The 20,505-nt window shown below is 22.7% G+C and overlaps 2 protein-coding genes across 5 annotated transcripts in view; both read right to left on the reverse strand.

The window, feature by feature from the left end:
• The window catches only part of LOC129614341 (cAMP-specific 3',5'-cyclic phosphodiesterase), a 113,793-nt gene extending 98,617 nt beyond the window's left edge, over positions 1–15,176 (reverse strand). The window contains exon 1 of one of the 4 annotated variants that reach the window (XM_055528901.1): positions 15,081–15,176. The gene's annotated coding sequence lies outside the window, so the exon portion shown is untranslated. Of the gene's footprint in view, positions 1–5,998; positions 6,188–15,080 lie in introns of those variants that run through there. The other 3 variants (XM_055528900.1, XM_055528906.1, XM_055528902.1) reach the window with 3 other exon arrangements.
• Positions 15,177–18,207: 3,031 nt separating this feature from the next.
• LOC129614353 (RNA-binding protein NOB1) lies at positions 18,208–19,929 on the reverse strand. Its single transcript, XM_055528926.1, has 3 exons — positions 19,762–19,929; positions 18,665–19,696; positions 18,208–18,592 (listed from the first exon to the last, which is right to left on the reverse strand). The coding sequence occupies exons 1-3, from the start codon at positions 19,828–19,830 to the stop codon at positions 18,272–18,274; spliced, it is 1,422 nt and encodes a 473-aa protein (XP_055384901.1). The 5' UTR covers positions 19,831–19,929; the 3' UTR covers positions 18,208–18,271.
• Positions 19,930–20,505: the final 576 nt, after the last annotated feature.

The raw sequence follows: 20,505 nt of genomic DNA on the forward strand, positions 1-20,505 counted from the left end.
GGGAAAGCGGCTTAGGATGACATCCAAAGGTATACGACGATCAAAGTGCTTTGACCGAGTGGGACTATACATCAGTAGGTTTGTTGACTTTGAGCGGGGAAGATATCAGTATTATAGTCAGAACTTTCACTGGGTCTCTTGTTTAAGATAGCCAGAGACTGGCTAATGCACCATCGTATAAAGCCAAGACTTTAGTTCAAAAAAACTTCACAAAACTTTTGAAATGTTTTACCAGCTAATGTGTTTTAGCATCTTCCGGCTCCAAAAACAAACTGAGAAAAATAAGTCAATTTCAAAACATTTTTCTTACACCTACAAACGAATAGCACATTCCAATAACTAGTAAAATTTCTGAGTTTTTTAAATTGCATTAGGTCTTTTATTACAGAGGCGTTATCTCAATCTTAGAATTCTCTTATAATAAAATATATATGTATGCAGAAATAGATGACACAAACCTACAAAATAAAATTTTCTTTTTTATCAATATACATATTTTCCTTTTAAACAGATGACTAACTTTGCGCGCGCACCCTTACATAATTTGTACCTTTTACTCTTTATGTACATTTTTTTTTCAAAAAAAAAACACAAAAAAAAATTTGAATACATTATACATTTTTTTTTTTTTATTCATTTGTTGGTTCTAGGGACTTTGAGACTATACGTGTACCTTGCGTGCTTTATATTGTGGGAAAATTATCTCTAAATACTCAAGAGAATAACAAACATTATATACATATATATAGATTTATGTAGATAAATACATGTGCTATGCACTCATATCCATACAAAAATTTTATCATACTTACATTTAAAAATCAAAATTGAACTTTTTCAAGTGAAATTCTCTTTTTATTGAATTAAAAGAAAATTAAAGAAAATTTTAAAATATTAAATTACTCCGAACTTCCGAAATATGTATGTAGTATACAGGTTAACAACTTGAGCAACAATTATACAATTGCATTATCTTAATTTTCATTATATTCTCGATTTCAAACCATATGCTAAATAATAATAACTTATATCCACCATATAGGTACTTTAAATTAAAACATTGCATATTTGCAGGCGAAAAACGAAATAATATTGTAAAAATTGTATTGTATTATGAAAATTTTTAATGTAGTCAACGATAATCAAATTTATTAGGACAGTATATGTACATATTTTTTGTGCGAAAGACACGTGTCATAGTCTTCCATAGGTTTTTTGTATAGTTTTGAATAATCAAGAAAGTTCCATATAGCCAATTTAAATTTAAATGCGTCTCGTCGCATTATGGATTTTTTATGAAAATTTTAAACATTTTATTGGATTTAATACCATAAACCAGATAATAAATGATAAACAAATTAAATTTTACTAAAAATTTCGTGATTCCTCGAATTCCTACCCACAATTTCAGAACCAATTTTTTTTTAAATTTAATTTAAATTTAACAAATCTAAATATAATTGCAAATTTATTTGAACAAAAGCAATTGTTTTTTCATTTCGTTCTGTTTATGCAATTAATTAATCAAAAACTCAGAATAGTCATCAGGCATATATATATATACATATATATACAACAATTATATAATTGTTACAATAGAAATCCTAAAATTATATTTTGATAACATTGCTTTTGGCTATATTAAAGGATATACTCTTTCGAGTAGCCTAAAAACATTTAAAAGGAAAATCTAAATAAAAATTTCATATTGTACAATATAAGTGAAAAAGATTATAAAACATCAAAATTTTATATTTGTGTATGTATGTATATACAAGTATGTTATTTGCACATATACATATACAAACGTATATTTTATGAGTACATTCTTTGCTTTTCTTTATTTAGGACCACTTACAGTGGAAAATAAATTCTTTGAACTTGGTTATATTACAATATAGTGCTCTAAATATCCTTGATAAATTTTATGAACAAATTTTATTTATGTATTTTTCATTTGTAATGTACAAATTACAAAATCTTACAATATTACATAAAAAAAATTTTAATTTTAATTTTCAGATGTTTCAGAAAGAAAAAACCCCGAAAAAAGAAAAACAAAATCAAATTTTGTTTGTTCCAAAAACAAGAATCGATTTATTCGAAAAAAAAATTAAGGAATTTATTTCTAAAAGAGTAAAAAATAAAGTACACACGCACACAAGAAAAAATTTTCGCACAAAAAAAAAAAAAAACAAATGTATTGGTAGTCGTGTGTTGTTTTTCTTATATAAAGCAAAAATAAAAAAAGAAATAATAACAAAATTACCAAAAAATGAAAGCCGGAATAATACAACAATATAGTGATGCCACTCTTACAAATTTATCTTCATTAACAAGATTTTGTTTGTCAATTAATTATAAATTGATTGGCAATAGAAAATCAAAAGGATTTAATAGCAAAAACATATTAAATCTAAATATTAGATTCAAAAATGTTTGCTCTCTCAGCTGGATTTAATAAAATTGTTTGCTACTGTACTTTTTGCAACAATCATTAATAAATTCTGTAGCATTTCCACTTTAATTTCACCTCCTTTATTTGTTCGAATTCAACTAAATTTAGTTTGATTGTGTTTTAGAATGAAAGGAATTTATGAATTACAATATTCCGATTTCATGCTAAGACGATTATGCTAAATATACTTTGACTGCCTTAGAGTTGTTAATGCTCATAATGGGCTCACAAATTCAAGTATATAACGAATTCAACAGCGACAAACTAAGTTCAATTATAAAGAATCATTTAAAAAATACCAAGGAATTGAATATTTTTTTGAAGATTTTAAAATTACACGATTATTTTTGGCATTACTTTATTACTCTATACGCTCTTATATAAAAAAAAAGGAAAATATTTAATTCAAAACAAAAATAAAGTACAATAAAAGACAAAAAAGAAAAAAACTATATGTACATTTTTTTTTCTCCTATTTTCACCTTGTTGTCTTAACACTCTAATATATACACAAAATACACCATACACCAATCATATAAACATACTCGTAAAATCCATCTAAAATATTCACCAAAAACAAAAAATGTAAAAAGAAAAAAAAAAATTTTTTTCAAAAGAAATTAGAAAATTAATTGAAAATTCTTCAAAGTAAAAAACAAGAAGTTGTTTTTTTTATATGAAAAAATTTAATTGAGAAACCAAAGTTTAATTTAGATTTTTACCAAAAATCCTTTTGGTAAATTTTACGTAAACCAAAATTCTTGTGTCATATTAGGGAGTATATTTGTATGTGTATAATTAGGCATATAATGAAGGTTTTTTTTGTTGTAAATATGCAAAATTAAAAAAAAAATTTATTTTATGTTCTTCAAGTTGCTTGTTGAATGAAATACGGTATGTACCATTGCATCAGTATACGGTATGTACCAAGCAGGCTTAATACTCGTATATATTAATTTCAAAATATTTATCAATAATTAAATATTTTCTAGAAATAGTCCTAGAAACAAAAATCGTTTATAATGTTAATTACTCTTAAGCAATCTTATACATAGACTCTGGAATTAAAAACTTATGTTGATATTTTACAAATATCCATAGAAAAAAATTAATACTTCCTATATATTGCCAAAATAACCATTTCTATTAACATTTTATAATTACAGAACATAATACGTATATCAACTACAAGTAGAAATGAAAGGGTTAATTAAAAAGCATGACAAAACTATGCCAGTATTTGAAAAAAAAGAGAATTTGAGAAGACAAAAACAGAAAATAAGAGAATTTGTGAAGTGTTTGTGGCAGAATTCTCCTATAACATTCCCGTAAAATATTGTATTCAACTATGTGAAATTGTAATTATAACAAGGACATTAGGCCATCATACTGAATTAAATTTTATTCAAAATCAAACTATTGCTTCGAACTCTTCTATTAAAATATAATTAAAATTTCGGCATATTATTCTTTAATTAATTTATACATTCAAATAATTCCAACTGATACTTATTGTCATAAAAAAAAATATTTGAACTTCACTAACACTCTTAATGCGGAACTCAAATGACATTTTGCTGATTTACTATATTTTTTACAATAGTATAAACCAGCGATTCTGAAATCACACAACAACAAGTGTGGTATAAAAATGGTCATACGACAATAAAAAATCAAAATTTAATAATGTTTTTAGTTCGATTAAATCGATAAAAGGAAGAGTAGATAAGTTGGTTAAGGAGCATATGCAACATAAAATCCATTAAGATTTAAAATCTAAATATAAAATGTAATAAAATGAGTCACAAAATCATTACTGATTGATTTTTGTAATCGAATTGTCATGAATTATGAGAAACGACAGTATAAACACTAATTGAGAAACTGAGATGAAAAATGTGGTAAATGACATTTTTAAAATTTGGTTTATTAGTGTGTGATTGGATTGTTTTTTTTTTATTTTACCCCCAATTTACTTCTTTATATTAACATAACAGGTCTAAGTGGCATATGTGTACTTTTGAGAGCATCGCGATAAACTTAACCTACTTAATTATATTAGAAAACAGTTTTTTAAAACTTGTAAAAAAAAAAATTTTCTATATGTTTCTAAACAACATTCAAAGATCTAAAAAAAAACAAACCCATCGCTTTCTATTTGAATCGCAAACTTCTGAAAGCATTAAAGTGACAACTATGCTTAAGAATCAAAAAAAATTAATTTTTATGAATAAAAATTAATAAAAGAATAAAATATGACACAATAATTATCAGCACGAATTAATAAGAACAAATTATTAACCAAAAAACAACAGTTAGAGGTATCAAGAATTTTTTTAAATTGTTTACTTTAGAAATATCAAAATTGCCAATATAAATAATATGCTTTCAATATTAACTAATTACTTAATGTAATATTTATATATATATATATATATATACAAATTTATACTTAAAATAAATTCAATTTTTACTTTTCATAATTATTATTTACTAATTTATTAATTTTCATTGAAAATATTGAATTTTTTTTACTATACACACATTTGTATTATGTACCCAAATACTAAAAATCAATAAATATACAAATCTATAAACTTGACCTTGTAAAAACTAATTTGAAACATTGAAAACAATAATTATAAAATTATTGCTCTTTTTTTTTTTATTAATGCTCTCAAAAATGAGCTCTCAAATTTTTGATTCGAATTCAAATAATTTGTCTTAATTTACCATAATCATAGGTTATTGTAGATTATTATTTAAATATTGAATTGTTGATTCAAAAATTTGTTAATAAAATAAAATTTTACTTTTATAACTTTTAATAATAATTTTGCAATATAAATTTTAAAAAATACAAAATCGTAAAATTCAAAATCTTCGAGAATTTAATGTTGAAGAATTTCAACTACTTCTATAAGTGCTTATTAATTTCTCTAAATATAAAATATTTTTTATTTTAATTTCAAAATGGTACAATATCCTTATTTTTTTGCATTAACAATCGTAAAATTAATATAAAAATAAAAAAAAAAATAAAAAATAATGAAGTGTGTACAATAAATTTTATTTTCAATTGTTGTTGTTGTTATTCTTGTTATGTTTTTATGCTTATTTATTGTTTTTTTTGTACATTTTTTTTTCCTTTGACCCTGAAGTGCATTTGTAAATAGTTTATATTTACTAACTCCCTCCTCTCTGCCTTCTCCCTGTCCCTCCCCCCACCGCCGGATTCTAGTATATCCTTATTTATTTTTATATACTACACTGAGCACTAAAAAAAAATTTTTTTAACACTACTTATGTGTATAAATAAATAAAAAAAATACTACAAAATTATAAAAGAAAAAAAAACAGAATGTTGATAATGAAATTTGAATTTATAAACACACATAATTCATATTTTTACACACGCATATATATTTACATATATAAGGTAATATATATACATACATATATATATATACATTTCCATGCATACATACTTAGAGGAAGAAAAATTTATTTAAAGTTAAAAATGAGATTTTTTTTCTTTACCTTAAAATATTTTTTCTCTTTGTTGTTTTTGATTAATTCAAAAAAAAAAGGAATTTTTTTATTATTTTTAAATAAAATAATTAATTTTTTTTTAATTTATTTAGTTTTTATCTAGTTGAACAATTGAAATTTTATTGAACTTTAAAGAATTTTTACATTTTTGCATTTATAATTTTCTTTTCTTGTAATTTCCACTTAATTTTTCTTTCTAATTTTTTTTTTAATTAATTTTTATATTTGTGTATTTATAGTTGTTTTTTTCTCTCTTACATTAATTTTATCACTAACTTAGTTGGTTGTTTTTTTTTTGTAATCTTATACAAAAAGGTACTAAAAATATTTTTATTATTTTTATATTTTTATTTTTTTTCTCGTTTTCTAAAATTTTTTTTTAATTTATTTTTCTAATCAAAATTTTACAATTTTGGAATTTTATTTGTTTTTTTTTTTCTTTTACGATTTTGCAATTTAAATAAAAAAAATTTATTGTTCTTTATTTTTTAATTCTTTTAATTAAAAAACAAAATTATTTTTAAAAAAATTTTAAAAATTTTTATTTACAAATTTTTTTTTTCGTTTTTTTTTTTTGTATTTTCACATTCATACATAAAATATATTAATATGTAATATAGAGAGAGAGAAAGAGATGAGGTTGCTCTTTTTCCTTTTCAATATCATGAACATTTGAAAATTTTCTTCTATTATTTTTATTTTGTATTTTCTTTATTTTTGTTTTAAATATCAATATATTGTTACATATACATCTATATATATATATATATATATATATACAGAATGTCCTTTTTTTATTTTTGTTTAATTTTTTTTTCGTGTGTAACTTTTTCAATTTATTTCTTTTCGAATATTAATATATATACGAATTTATATAAGAATAAATTTTCGCTTTATTAATCTCTTTTCTTATACAAAAAATGTAAAAAAAAATTTTTTTTTAGAGTATGATTATATAATAAAAAAAAAATTGAAAAAAAAATGAAAAATAAAAAAATATTTTAACATTATTATGTAGGGCCATTACACATAAATCTGCACGTATATATGTATATATATAATTAGAATATATACTATATGGCTAGCTATTTTTGTAAATATATATATATATATATATATATAAATGTAAATTAAAATTACAATATTAAAAGTTGATTTTATAACATATTCATGCATATATCCATATATATTCATATAAAATAGCATATATATCCATATATACCACATATAATATATATGTATAAATAAATAAAATGAATGTAACGCAAAAATAATAAATGCGAAAATTTTTTTTTTTTTTAATTTTAATCAAAATATTTTTATTTTATAAATAAGTAGGTAAATGTATTTATTAATTATAAATTTAATAATATATAATCTATATAATGTATATATATATATGAATATATTCCTTTTTCTTATTTTGAAATTCATTCACTAAATGATTTTAAAATAACAAAAAAAAAAAAAAAACAAAAAAAAATTTAACACTTTGTTGTACAATCAATCACTTCATTTGCTAAAATATTACAAGGATATTCTCGCATAGTTTACAGTTTCATTAAACAAATAAATATCCTTTTTATGAAATATAGGTATAATAATACATTTATATAAAATAAAAATTGAAATCGCAAATTAACTAATTTTTTTTTCTTTAATTATTCAATAATTTTCAAGAACAAGAACAGAAAAAAAAAGAGTAAAAAGCAAAAAAAGCAAAAATTTCTCTTTTTTTTGCCTTTTTTTATTTTCTCCACGTTTTATATATTTTTTAGGTAAATGCATATATAGTATAGGTAGCTATTTATTGATATATAAGCATGTAGTTAAATTCATGCAAATTATGCACATATATATATATATATATATATATGTATATATCGCAATTCATTAAAATTATATATATATGTACATATGTATATATATATGCACTTTCTGTATGTTTGTAAGTTTTTTTTTTATATTATTTATCAGAACATATTTTTGACACTTCGGAAAAATTACAAGAACAAAAAAAAAAGACTTACAAAATCCAAAAAAAAAAAAAAAATACTGTGCGAGCCCAGGAATTCCGAATTTTCTAAATATTATTTAATATATATGTACGCAAATTATATTACATACATATTATATATATATATATATATATATATATACACACAATTATTTATATTAATTTTTTTTTTAATTAAACCTTTTTTTTCTTTTTCTTTTCTTTTTTAAATTTTGTACTTTAAGTGTGTGGTTTTTTTTTTTTTAAAAAAATTTAATTGATTTTTTAATTTTTTTTAATTTTTATTTTTGTATTTTATATCATGGGTTATTTGTGTCTTTTTTACATATATATATATATAAAAAAAATTAATAATAATAAATAACTACATAGTTATAAAGTTTTTTTTTTTTGTCTATATAAATAAGACTTTGGAACCTTAACCACCTAAAACACCAAAATCACTTTCTTAAACTGAAAGGAAATATTTTTTTCTTTTTTTATATAAATAAACAATATTGAAATTTTTCGTACAAAGCGAAAAAGAAAAACAAAAACAAAAAAAGGACTAGTTGAATTTCTTACATTTTATAGCAAAAAAAGAAAGCTTTAAAATACAAAAAATAAATGAAAAGCTTAAGCTTTCTTTAAAAGTTTGCCTTCGTATGCAATAATATTAATAATAATAATATTACAAGTCTATATTTAAATATAATACACAGTAGTTAACATATACAAATACAAAAACATATTATGTATAAATGTTATTAAACTCTCATTTTTTTCTCACTTTACTATTGGTGCTCAGGCTCCATTCTATATTCTCTTCTTACATTTAAAATCCGTTATATTTGCCTCTCTAAATAGGAAGAAATTCAAATAGATATTGTATTTTTGTTTTTTTTTTTTTAAATGTTATTTTCTTCTTAACTGTTAATATATATTATTAGTTTTATATTTATTTTTTTTATTTTAAATAGACCTACTTTAAAAATTAAGATTTCACAATTAATAATTTATATGAGTGAAATTATTTTTGAATTAAATTCAAAATTTCATTACTTTATTACAATTTTTTTCTCTCTCTCTCTCTGATTCTCTCTGACTTTCTCTATTTCTCTATTTCTCTTTGTATCTCTAAGGATTTGCTTTTGTTTATTTTTGTGAAAATAAGAGGCTGAAATTCTCATTTATTTTTTTTATTATTATTATGGCAATTATTATTGTATATATAAAATATATATATTTTCAAAATCACATATATTAATATATATTTTATATAACATTTTATGAAGATTGCCTCATATTTTTTTTCTCTTTTATTATTTTGAATAAATTACACACAACATATCTACTCAAAATTGAATACAATAAATATGTTGTGAAAGAAAACTTAAATTCTCAAAGAGTCAAAAAGAGATGTATGTAAAAGAGAAAATAATATAGAAAATCAATTATGAACATTCTTATGGGAATCATAAAAGACCGGTTATAAAATTTTATAAATTTTCTAAACTACAAAAATATTTAAATTTTCTTTCGACTATTTTGTTGAAATAATTTTTAAATTCGATATTTTACAGAGTAAAAAGGAAAAATTATTGTAAGATTATGATTCCATAATTTTATAACGAAAAAAAAAAGAAAGTTCTTAAGCTCCTCTTGTAGCTTAACAGAAATGAAAAATTTAAATTTGAAAAGTTTTAAAATTAATAGACTTGTAAGATTTTTATGATAGTTTTTGAAGTTCAGAAAAAAGCTTAGAAAGATTTTAACAGTGGATGTAATTTTGATTATATTTGAATTTTATGAAAATTTATGTTACAACTACATTTTAAACGATCCATTTGAAACATCTAATTTTAAGAATCACCTTCTTCGAACATATCAAGAACACGAGAAAATATCAATTAATATTACTCTATTTTACTGAATAGTCGCCATAAACAAGAAGTTGTTCATATACTGCCAAAAACAATGATCTAAAAGTGTTGAGTAATATAACATCGGTGACAAATCTACAGACCCAAAACTTTACTCACTGAATTACTCACTGAACGAATTTTGAATTAATATTTAATTATATTATATTATATATCCTATATTAATAATAATTTATTTTCTAAACTAAAATGTTTTGATACTTATAGCGTAATTCTCTAAATATTGAAATATCAAACTAAATAGAATCGATTTAAACTTAACCACTAAGAGAAATAACGCATGGAATGTCAAAAATAAGAATTAAAAATGCTCAATCAGTGAAAAATCGCCCGTTGGAACAGACCTTGTTTTCCTGTCAAGTATTTGCTTATCTTGAAAAGTATATAAAAAAAACCAATCTAAGAGAAAATTTCCACTTAATATCAAAAATATTTAAAATTTTCTTATTGGAAACTATAATACATGTGCAGTTTTTTGAAATTGCAAAAAATTAATTCAAAAATTAAAAAAATAAACAATTTAGTAAATTATTTTTTTTTCTAATTTCAAAAAAATCTAATATTTTTTAACATTCTATTTACATTTCAAATAATTAAAATAATGATCATTAGAAAGTATGAGAAAAATTAGAATATTGCATCCATATTGTTTTTCTTAAAAGGACAATAATTAATATGCATTCAGAAATTCTCCTAAGTATATGCAATTTTTTTAATAATATCCTTCGTAACTAACATCGTAATAATACACAGGCATGTAGAAAATTTATTTCAAATATTTTTCATCTTTATTGTTATATAACTACTATTTACTTTAAAATATAAAAATATTTATCGTATTCTAATATACATATATATGATTTAATATCAATAATTAATAAACGTACATACATATATAAATAAAAAGGTCAAAATTATTTATTCGAACGTTTGAAATTCTAAAAATTTTATAAACAACAAAATATTGGCATTGGATTTTTTTTTTGCGCAGCGTTATTGGGGTGACGTGGGATTTTAAGCAATATTGAACATTTGTGACAACTTTTTAATCCGGAAAAAAAAATTGAATTGAATTTTCGCGAATTTAAAACGCAAACCATTTTTAATATTAAATGGAATTTAAAATATGTGCACCTACCCAATAAATATTATCGCAGTATTAGTAAGAAACGAATTATTTGAATATTTAGAAAATTCTAATAATTAGAATAATTATTTAAGAACATACTTACTTACTAATTCTCCGAAGATGGTAAATCTAAAATTAGCATAGTTTTTACTTCAATTTTAAAATATCACAATAAATTTTTCGTAATTGATTTTTTGTAATTTTTTAGGACTTGCACTTTAGAAATCTTGAATCAAAATCATAGTTCTTGAGTCCTTTTTTTTAAAAAAGCAAATAAGTTGTAAATAATAGTTTTGAAAACATTAAGCAATACCATGTGTAGAGAGAGAGTTGCGGAAAATATCAACATAATTGTGTAATTGAATAGAACATAATCTGAAAATTTTTCATCGCTGCGGAAAAAATAAAATGAATAATGTCATATATATTTGGATTTGTTCAAGTGTAACCAACATGCTGTATTTTTATTGGATCACGCACGATTGGATTGGACCATGCACGAAGTATGAGAATTTTAAAAACGTACAACAACAATTAAAAAACAACAAATGTCAAATATTTTTTTCTCTCATTATTGATTTTCTCCCAAGTCAGACGAAGATAATGACAATTTTCTCTTAAGTAAGGATCCTTGTCAAAACACGTGCAGGCATATTTGACGTTAACGCGCATTCTTCCTAAACAATATAATAGGCAAAAAATACAATATTAGCCGATATTAGCAAGGCAATAACTTCATAACAAGTTTTTTCTCTCAAATTTTAATTAACAATTTGAGTGATTGAAGTGAATCAGTTTTCAGTATATATTAGCTCACAACTAAATAAAGTTGTCAAAACTAAATAATTCTAATTACGAATTGTTCTTTGCAATTACGACAGAAGATGAGTTCAAAGGCAAAAAAGCTTAAAATCATAATTACCATAATTGCTAACATATCACAAATAAAAATTATTGCAAAATTATAGTTTATTTTGCAAAATTTAAATGATGTCATAGAACAGATAATGAAAATAATTGAAAATTTTTCCAAATTTCTTTGTAATTTCAAAAGATTTTTTTCAATTTTTATAATCAAAAGATTTAAAAATAATTAGATTAGTTGGAGAATTTTAATTTTTTTTTGTTTTAGTTTCAATCTAAAATATTTTTGGAAACTCGATTACCAAAAAATATTTCTTTCTATACAGAACAAAAACATGAATTCTATATAACACTAATTTACGAAATATTTTGTCTATGAATTTAAGAAAGAAAGATACATTTATTAACGTATTTATTTTTAACCACCTTCAGGACAAAAATAAAATCTTTTTGCGTACAATTATACATACATACATATAATGCTTTGAATGTTTTTTTTTCATATTTCATAATAAAATTTTATGAAATAAATTTAGAACAGTTTAGAAAATTTAATAAAAACAGATGAATAAAAATTTGTTTGTTGGACGTCACAACTCTTTTTAATTTATATTGACCTTAAATTTTTACATAGCAAAAAAAAAAAATATAAGTGTGTAAAATATTAAGATTTAAATTCTCGAGAATTATATTTAATAATATTCTCGAGACACTTTATTTAATAATATAGATAAGCACATGCAGAGATTAGTATATATATAGGCGAGCCTCTCTATAAATTATTTAAGCATAAATGATATTACAAAATTTAATGATATACATAATATATGAAATGCTATTATCAAATCACTTGCGTTCCTTCTAAAAGTACATAGCACACTAAGGTACTAAGAAGTTAGAAGTAGTTAGAAGTAAAGTTCATAAATAGAACCTTATTTTAATAGAGCGAAGCGATTTTCCATAATTATATTATAAAAATATAATAAGCCATCTACCGAAATAAATATGCAACTGTTCTTTTATAATTTTTCGTTATACAGAATAGAACAGCACTATCCTTAGATTGTATAATGTGAAAATATTCTTATAATTTATTAAATATAAAATATTTTTCACTATTTAGACTAAAATTTCCTGAATCTTGCCACAAAAAAATCTCCATAAACCATATATAAGAATCTGGAGTGCAATATATTCCAAAAATTATCCAGTGCCCAATATACTTAAAATATGTATTTGATTAAAGCATATAGCATACTCTTGAAAAAAACATAATTAAACACATCTCATAATTTATATATATATATATATATATATATATATACATATATGTATACACATGTTAATGTACATAAGTATATATGTATGTCTTCTGCTTTTTTATAATTTCAAAAGAATATTCTAAATTTATCTATAGAAAGAGATTCAAATAAGAAACCACATAATATAGGTACATAAGTCTTATATGGCACGTGCACATATATACACATATGTATATTTATACAAAAAATTATTATGACATAATATATATTTTTTGCGTAAAAAAAAAGAAAACACTAAACGCCACAGTAAAAAAACAACATCTTCTTTCTAATTGAAACAATATTCATAAAAATATTCTGTAAAATAAATTTTTCAACATGTTTTCTTCGATCAATTATACTTTGTCGCTAAATTCAATTAAATGGGGTCTGTTTAGGTTAAATAAAAAAGTCAACAAATAAAGAAGAAAAAATATGATTTTAATGAAACTAATATTTAATTTGGATATGTAAGTATGTACAAACATATTTCATTAAAATATTATTGGATTGCGATTGATATTTTATAGTACAAATTAATTTAAAATTTTGTTTCATTGTTTATAAAATAAAAATTAATTATTATAATTTTTATTAATTTATCAAAGCGCATGTATTTAAAAATTGTCATCAAACATAGATAGCTGATTTATTTTTCAGTAATAGGTTCGTTATCTTCACGAGACAAATAAATGAATATAACAGTTAATTTTTGATACAAAATAAGCCTCGGAGGTGATTTGATAACTCTATTTAAAGTAACTGAATAGTTTTTTGACAATCTCAAAGTATATGTATGTTAAAATTAAAGCAACTTATCAAAAAATTAAATAATAGTTCTCGGTGGAACAAAAACACTCACAGGACAATTGTTTTAGAATTATTTTATTAAGATAATTAGAGCAAAATTTAGCATTCGATTTCATGAATTCCAATGCTTTCAAATTTTATATTCTGCCAAATTTGCAGAAACAAAAGTGAGAACATGAACACCAGAATGGTGAATTCAACAAAAAAAAATTATATACTTTAATTTTAAAGCAGGGTTACTATTTTGGCATATTAACAAATTTCGATATTTTTCTTTGGTGACTTTTGAAAGCTTGGAAGAATCTTTTTCAATTCGATTTGTTTTGCGGCAAATTTTTGTACCACATTTGATTTTGTCCTTTTTGTGAGAGGTAAATTTTTTTGGGATACATTTTTTTTAAAACATATACATATATGTACATACATATTTTTTTTTAACTCGTAAAAGAGGTTTCCTTAATTTTCAGGGCTCAACTATTAAATATTTTAATGTTCTATCATTTTTAGCAAATTGTTACAAATAAAAAAAGGCCTGTTCTCTTTATTTAAACTTATAGTGCAAAATATTTTTCCTGTCCGTTAATTAATCATTATGCTCATCTTCATAAGCCACATACTCTATCTGCAAATTGTTGTCTTATAAATGCAGGTACAAAAAATTTTGAAAAAAATATGGTTTTTAGTAAAAATTGTAGGTAATTTTTTTTCATCGAAATGCTTTAAAAAAATTTTTGTCATTTAGACAAATAATGCAAATTCAAAAATTCGAATCGAAATTCTTTTTAAATAAACTAAATAATATTATTATAGTTTTTATTTGAATATTATCATTGAAAGAACTGTTATTTATCAAAGATAATATCTTTGACCTTTCTAAAAAAAACAAAAAATCCTACACAAAAATTCATTTTGGTTGATCTTCATATCAAGTATTTTTATAAATACATAATATTACTATTGTGAATTTACTACAATATATGTACATATATAACATTTAGAATATTAGAAAAAAACAAAAATTATTTACCATATTGTCAATAACGTTATTCCAATAATTCACCACCTTTTTTTTTCAAGTTAATTTAAATCACAATTTTATAAGAACACCTTATTTATTCAATTTTATCATAGAAAATAATGTATAACACAATATTATTTAATTATATAGTTATACATATATACACATAACATATTAATATTATTCTTTGGTAATAAAAATACTCTTAAATATTATACTTTTTACTTTTCGTATAAATTTTTTAATTGATCTCTTCCACTTAATTACCGTTTACTTCAATTCAATTATTATTCTTTTAGCAAACTTATCTACATACATACATAAATATAAAACACAAATCACTAAAAATTTTGTAATTAAAAACAATCATAAATTTTTGTTCTTTTATTTACTAAATTAAATTTTTTAAAACTATTATTTTGTTTTTTTAATTAATTTTATAACTTTTATACTATTTTTATTAATAAATTCTAAAATTGGTTATTTTACTTATTTACCGTATAAACATACATAAATATTATATTTGTAGATAAATATCATAAGTACATAAAATAAAATCCCACATAAATTTATTTTTAAATTTTGAAATTTAATTTTAAATTTTATTCTTTCTAACACACAAAAAAAAAAAATCTTTTTTTTTTTTTTTATAAAATATATGTATGTATATATATAAAATTTACAATTGAAAATAATTTTTGATTATTTAACTATCAAAAATTAAATTATATTGTACATTACACAAAATAAAAGATCTTCATCATTTTAATGATCAAAATGCAGGAAGACTCTAATAAAATAATACACGAATTAAATTTAAAAGGCGTAATCCAACATTTTAATACAAAAATTATTATTGTGTTCTTGTGATACAATTTTACTCACGCTTTCTAAGCAAACTGAATAATTCTCTCATATCAGTTGGAAAACTTTTTTAATTGTTAAAGAAAACAAAAAATAAGAAAATAAAAGTTGTTCTGTCTAATACTAAGATATTATATTTATAATAAAAATATAAAAATATGTATATTTAATTTGGAATGGCATTCGAAAATTTAAAATTTTTTTTTATTAGAAATATTATGTTGTATAAAATATTTAAATTTTCGCCATTTATTGTATGTAAAATATTCGCAATCTACTTTATTCAAATTGTTTATTTAACTTAATTTCAGTTGGCTAGTCAAGATGAAAAATGGTAAAATCTGCTGTTCGTTTAATTGAATAACAAAACTTGAATAACACAAAAATAGACAAAAATCCCTAAATGTCAAATTTTCTAAATAGGTTTTTTCTCTGTGGCGGAACTCTTTCGGTAAAATAATAAAGCGACCAAAAGAATTTTGCATTTTTTGCATTCTGTTTTCTTTTAAGTAGAATTTTTCAGTGGACTTAGAACAGTGTTGCTTGAACAAGAATTTTACTAGTTTTATATTTACATTACAAGTACTACCTATTTGTATGCAATATCGTAAAATATATCAATACCTGAATAGTAATAACTTTATAAAGAGTTTTAGATAACGTCTAAATTTATATACAATTAAAGAAAAACTACTGCATATTTTTTAATGGAATACAATTTTTTATCATTTTTATAAAATTAATTACTGCTAAATATTTTTAATAAATGTTTTGTTTTTGCCTAAGAAATAAATAAAAATTTCGAAAATTTTCTACTTATATGCCACTTATACGTATTCAATTTCCAAATCCCAAAGCTAATTGAAAAATTATTTGAAATTTATTTTATTCAATATTAATAAGTGTGTACCTACATAATGCATGATTTTAGAGCTATTTTTAAATATAAGTACATACATATGCACAAAAACATATAAATTCATTTTCCCACTTTTTATTTTCTTTGAAAACCGCTGTTATTATTGAATAAAATAATATTTATAGGGTAGTAAAGTAGCAATTTTCCCTTCATCAGGTGAAATTACTGCTCTTAACAACAATCATTATTTAGATTACATTCAACATATTACAAAAAATTATTTCAAAAATTGTATATGTATATGTACATTTAAAATGAGAAATAAAACAAAATTAAATTTAAGACGAATTGCAAAAAAAATGCGCATCGCGAGCCATTTGTTCAAAATTCATTGTTTTATATGACTTTGAGGAAAATTAATCTTACGTATAATTATTACGTATTGCTTAATTATTAAGTATTATAGTAATGTTTATTCTCACATGCTTTATTTTATTACGTGTAGTAATAGGGATTGTCCGAAAAATTCCTTTTGTTATGGAAGATCATTGAACAAATATAAAATCTCTGGCATTTTTACAAAAAATTACGAACTGAATTTGGTATAATTTTTTATCGTAAGTTTAGATATGCATATGTACATTCATATAATATATAAATTTATATATTGGTAATAAATTTTTCAATTTTACGCGAGCCTATTAACCAGGTAATTAGCAGATTCAATTTTAAGATTTTTAGTTCAATATTTTCATGCTTCAAACGCTATTTCAATTTCCTATGGTAAAAATTAGACCATATTCACTTACCATGTTTACTAAATATAACGCTACACGCCAACTGCATATATTTAATTTAACGATTACAAATTATGGCAAAAGCAGTTCATGTTGTACTCATAAATATATCGCAGCACAAAATTTTACTTTGACGCATTTTTATATTCATATCGCGTCATTGATGTATATACATATTACGTTATCAAATAACCCAACTTCAAAATTGCAATAATATGGTATTAAAACTCAATTCAGCTTAAGAGTCATAATTGCTGAATTGTATACCAACAATACCAAAATTGATTTTATTCGAAAAACTACAAACTCAAAGCAAATTGGTAAAAATCCAAAGAATATTTATGTTAGTTATAATTAAAGACATTGTAGGATTCTTACATGTAGCTTGATGGCAGATTACTATTATATTTTTTTATATTAAAGCGTGCAGAGATGCATGTGACTTAAGTAAATATTAAACAAATGCACTTCTAACCTTGAAATAGTGTGATGTAACGTTTTGTTTCAAACAAAGCTAATAAATATTTTCGTTTTTTAAATAAAGTAATTTGAAACGTAATAAAGTTTTGTAAATCGAATATTCACTGTACAATATATTGAAAAGTGTGAATATCGTAACGAATAGTCTTATATTCCATTACAAAAGTTTTTTTATTGCAAAAGTTAATTTTATTGCATATCTATTTTACTAAACGATTGAAATATTTTTTTCTTCTTTCTTCTTCAAAAGAATTATTTCTTGCCCACTCCTTAATGTGTCCTTTCGCTCTCAAAAGTGCAGATTTTGAACTTAAATCTCTGGTTGCAAAAGGAGAATAGCCAGCAATGTAATCTTCATCGAGAGCTTGTGTTTTAGTTTTAGCTACTCTGGATGGCATTTGTTTTGGCATTGGTTGATCTTCCACAACAAGCGGATTTCGGGAATGTTTGCCACCTCGTGGTCGTGGCAAACTTTGATTTTTATACTTAGCAGTTAAAGGCCGTTTTGTATTGATGTGAATCTAAAAATATATACATTTATGAAATATGTATGCGTACCCAATGATCGTATGGAAAATATTTTCAACACTTACAACTTGTTTACCATTCTCGTCCAAACTAACCGCCACTCTCTTTAAAGTTTTATTTCCACATTTTGGGCAAAAAATTTTTGTCATTATACTAGTTGTTTTAAAACAACCGTAACATCTCAATATATATGTACGCAAATGTTTAATTACCCTACCATTTAAAGCACAAACATTCAAATTTATTTGTTTAAGAACGTTTTGCAATGCGTAATCTGTCGTCATGCAAGCTACCTTCGGAACTTCATCGTCCAGATTTCCTTCAATCTCTTTCTTGACATTTTTAATATTCGAAGGCGTTATCCAATCAGATTCATCATCAGAATCTTCTGCAGACAGATCCTCCTCACTTTGTGACTCATCAGAATTCTTAATAGCAACAAGGATACTATCAATTTTATCATCCAAACTAACATCTTGCATTTTTAATAACATACTTTCGCATAAATTATCGTTTTCTGTTTCAACATGATTTTCGTCACTATTAGAATTCTTTGGGTTTTGCTCTTCTTCTTCAAATTTGTTTCTATCAATTATTTCATCATTTTCCCCCTCGCTATTGCTTTTAACATCATCATGCTCAAGGTTTTCTTCCGATTCATCAAAAGCTACTTCCTCTCTTGTTGCACTCTGGGAGCCTTCTTGAAAGTCTGAGTCACTTTTGTTCTCAAGATTTCCTTCATCATTTGTCGCAGCCTTCGGAACATGGAATCCTGCTAGCTTTTTGTTGTCTATAAACTCTGCCGGCTTTTCTTTAGACACAATTATCTGAGATACAACTGGTTCACCACGAAGATGGTCCGCCCCTATATGCTCTTTGTGAAGTTCATATGTCAATGCTATTACTTTCATATCAATAGCTGAAAGGCTCATGTAATCACCTGTTTTCTTAGCAAAATTTGTAACATGTTTTAAATTTTCGGAACTAGGCTCCCGAACAATTAAATCGAATGGCAGTACTACCAGACGACGCAATTGTCTCTTATTTTTAACTTCTTGTATAACATCGGGTACTGTGAGAATATTTTCAGCATATTCCTGAAAAAAAAATTTCCATATATTATCCCTACACAAATAATTTATGTATATGTATTAATAATTACATGAAGATTAACATTATTGATAAATGCTGTTGTGTCTGCTATCAGAAATTTAATTTTTTCAGAATCCATTTCAAATACATTAAAGTCTTTTACACAAACTTTTTAAAAAAAACTTTTATTTTGTAAGACCAACTTCAACGCACATAACATAATTTTCTGACGGATTAAAACGTGTTATTTACCAATATAAATATTTTACAGGGTTAGTACTACAATTGAACGTTTATTTGATACTTGTTTTGTCAAAGCAAATTTTTGACACATGTCAAACAGAAATACGTATATGGGTAATTCCTTATAAAAGAAAAACTTAACGAAAGTTAAAAGTTACAAAAAAAGACTAAGTGGAAATTATAATATTATTATTTTAATTACCTTTAAGAAAAACTTTATGGCAATTGAACTAAATTGTAGGATTTTGTTTGCATAAAAAATTTTCCTAAAAATATAAAAGAATTTTAATTTCATTTAAGAAAAATAAAATTTTTTTCTATTTTATATCTGTAGGGTTTTATTAAAACAACAAAAATGATCAAAAATGAGATGACAAAACAAAAATTATCATTTCGCTACATGATGTTGCGTATGATTGATTTTTAATATTTCAAATTTCAATTTATAACACCATGTTGACAACATACTTAAAGAGCGAATTTAAAGCAATTATAATTAGCAAATATTCACATTTAATAGAAAAGTCCTTCACGAGACGCAATGAAATTCTAACGCCATTATCTTATTAAA

The sequence above is a fragment of the Condylostylus longicornis genome, unplaced genomic scaffold (assembly GCF_029603195.1).
Source record: "Condylostylus longicornis isolate FDR11 unplaced genomic scaffold, ASM2960319v2 ptg000107l, whole genome shotgun sequence".
NCBI classification, from domain to species: Eukaryota; Metazoa; Arthropoda; class Insecta; order Diptera; family Dolichopodidae; genus Condylostylus; species Condylostylus longicornis.

Coding starts and splice junctions, on each gene's coding strand:
- LOC129614353 (XM_055528926.1), bottom strand. CDS start 19,830: ATGGATTCTGAAAAAATTAAATTTCTGATAGCAGACACAACAGCATTT. Junction 19,697..19,761: donor TCAATAATGTTAATCTTCAT/GTAATTATTAAT, acceptor TTTTTTTTTCAG/GAATATGCTGAAAATATTCT. Junction 18,593..18,664: donor ACGAGAATGGTAAACAAGTT/GTAAGTGTTGAA, acceptor ATATATTTTTAG/ATTCACATCAATACAAAACG.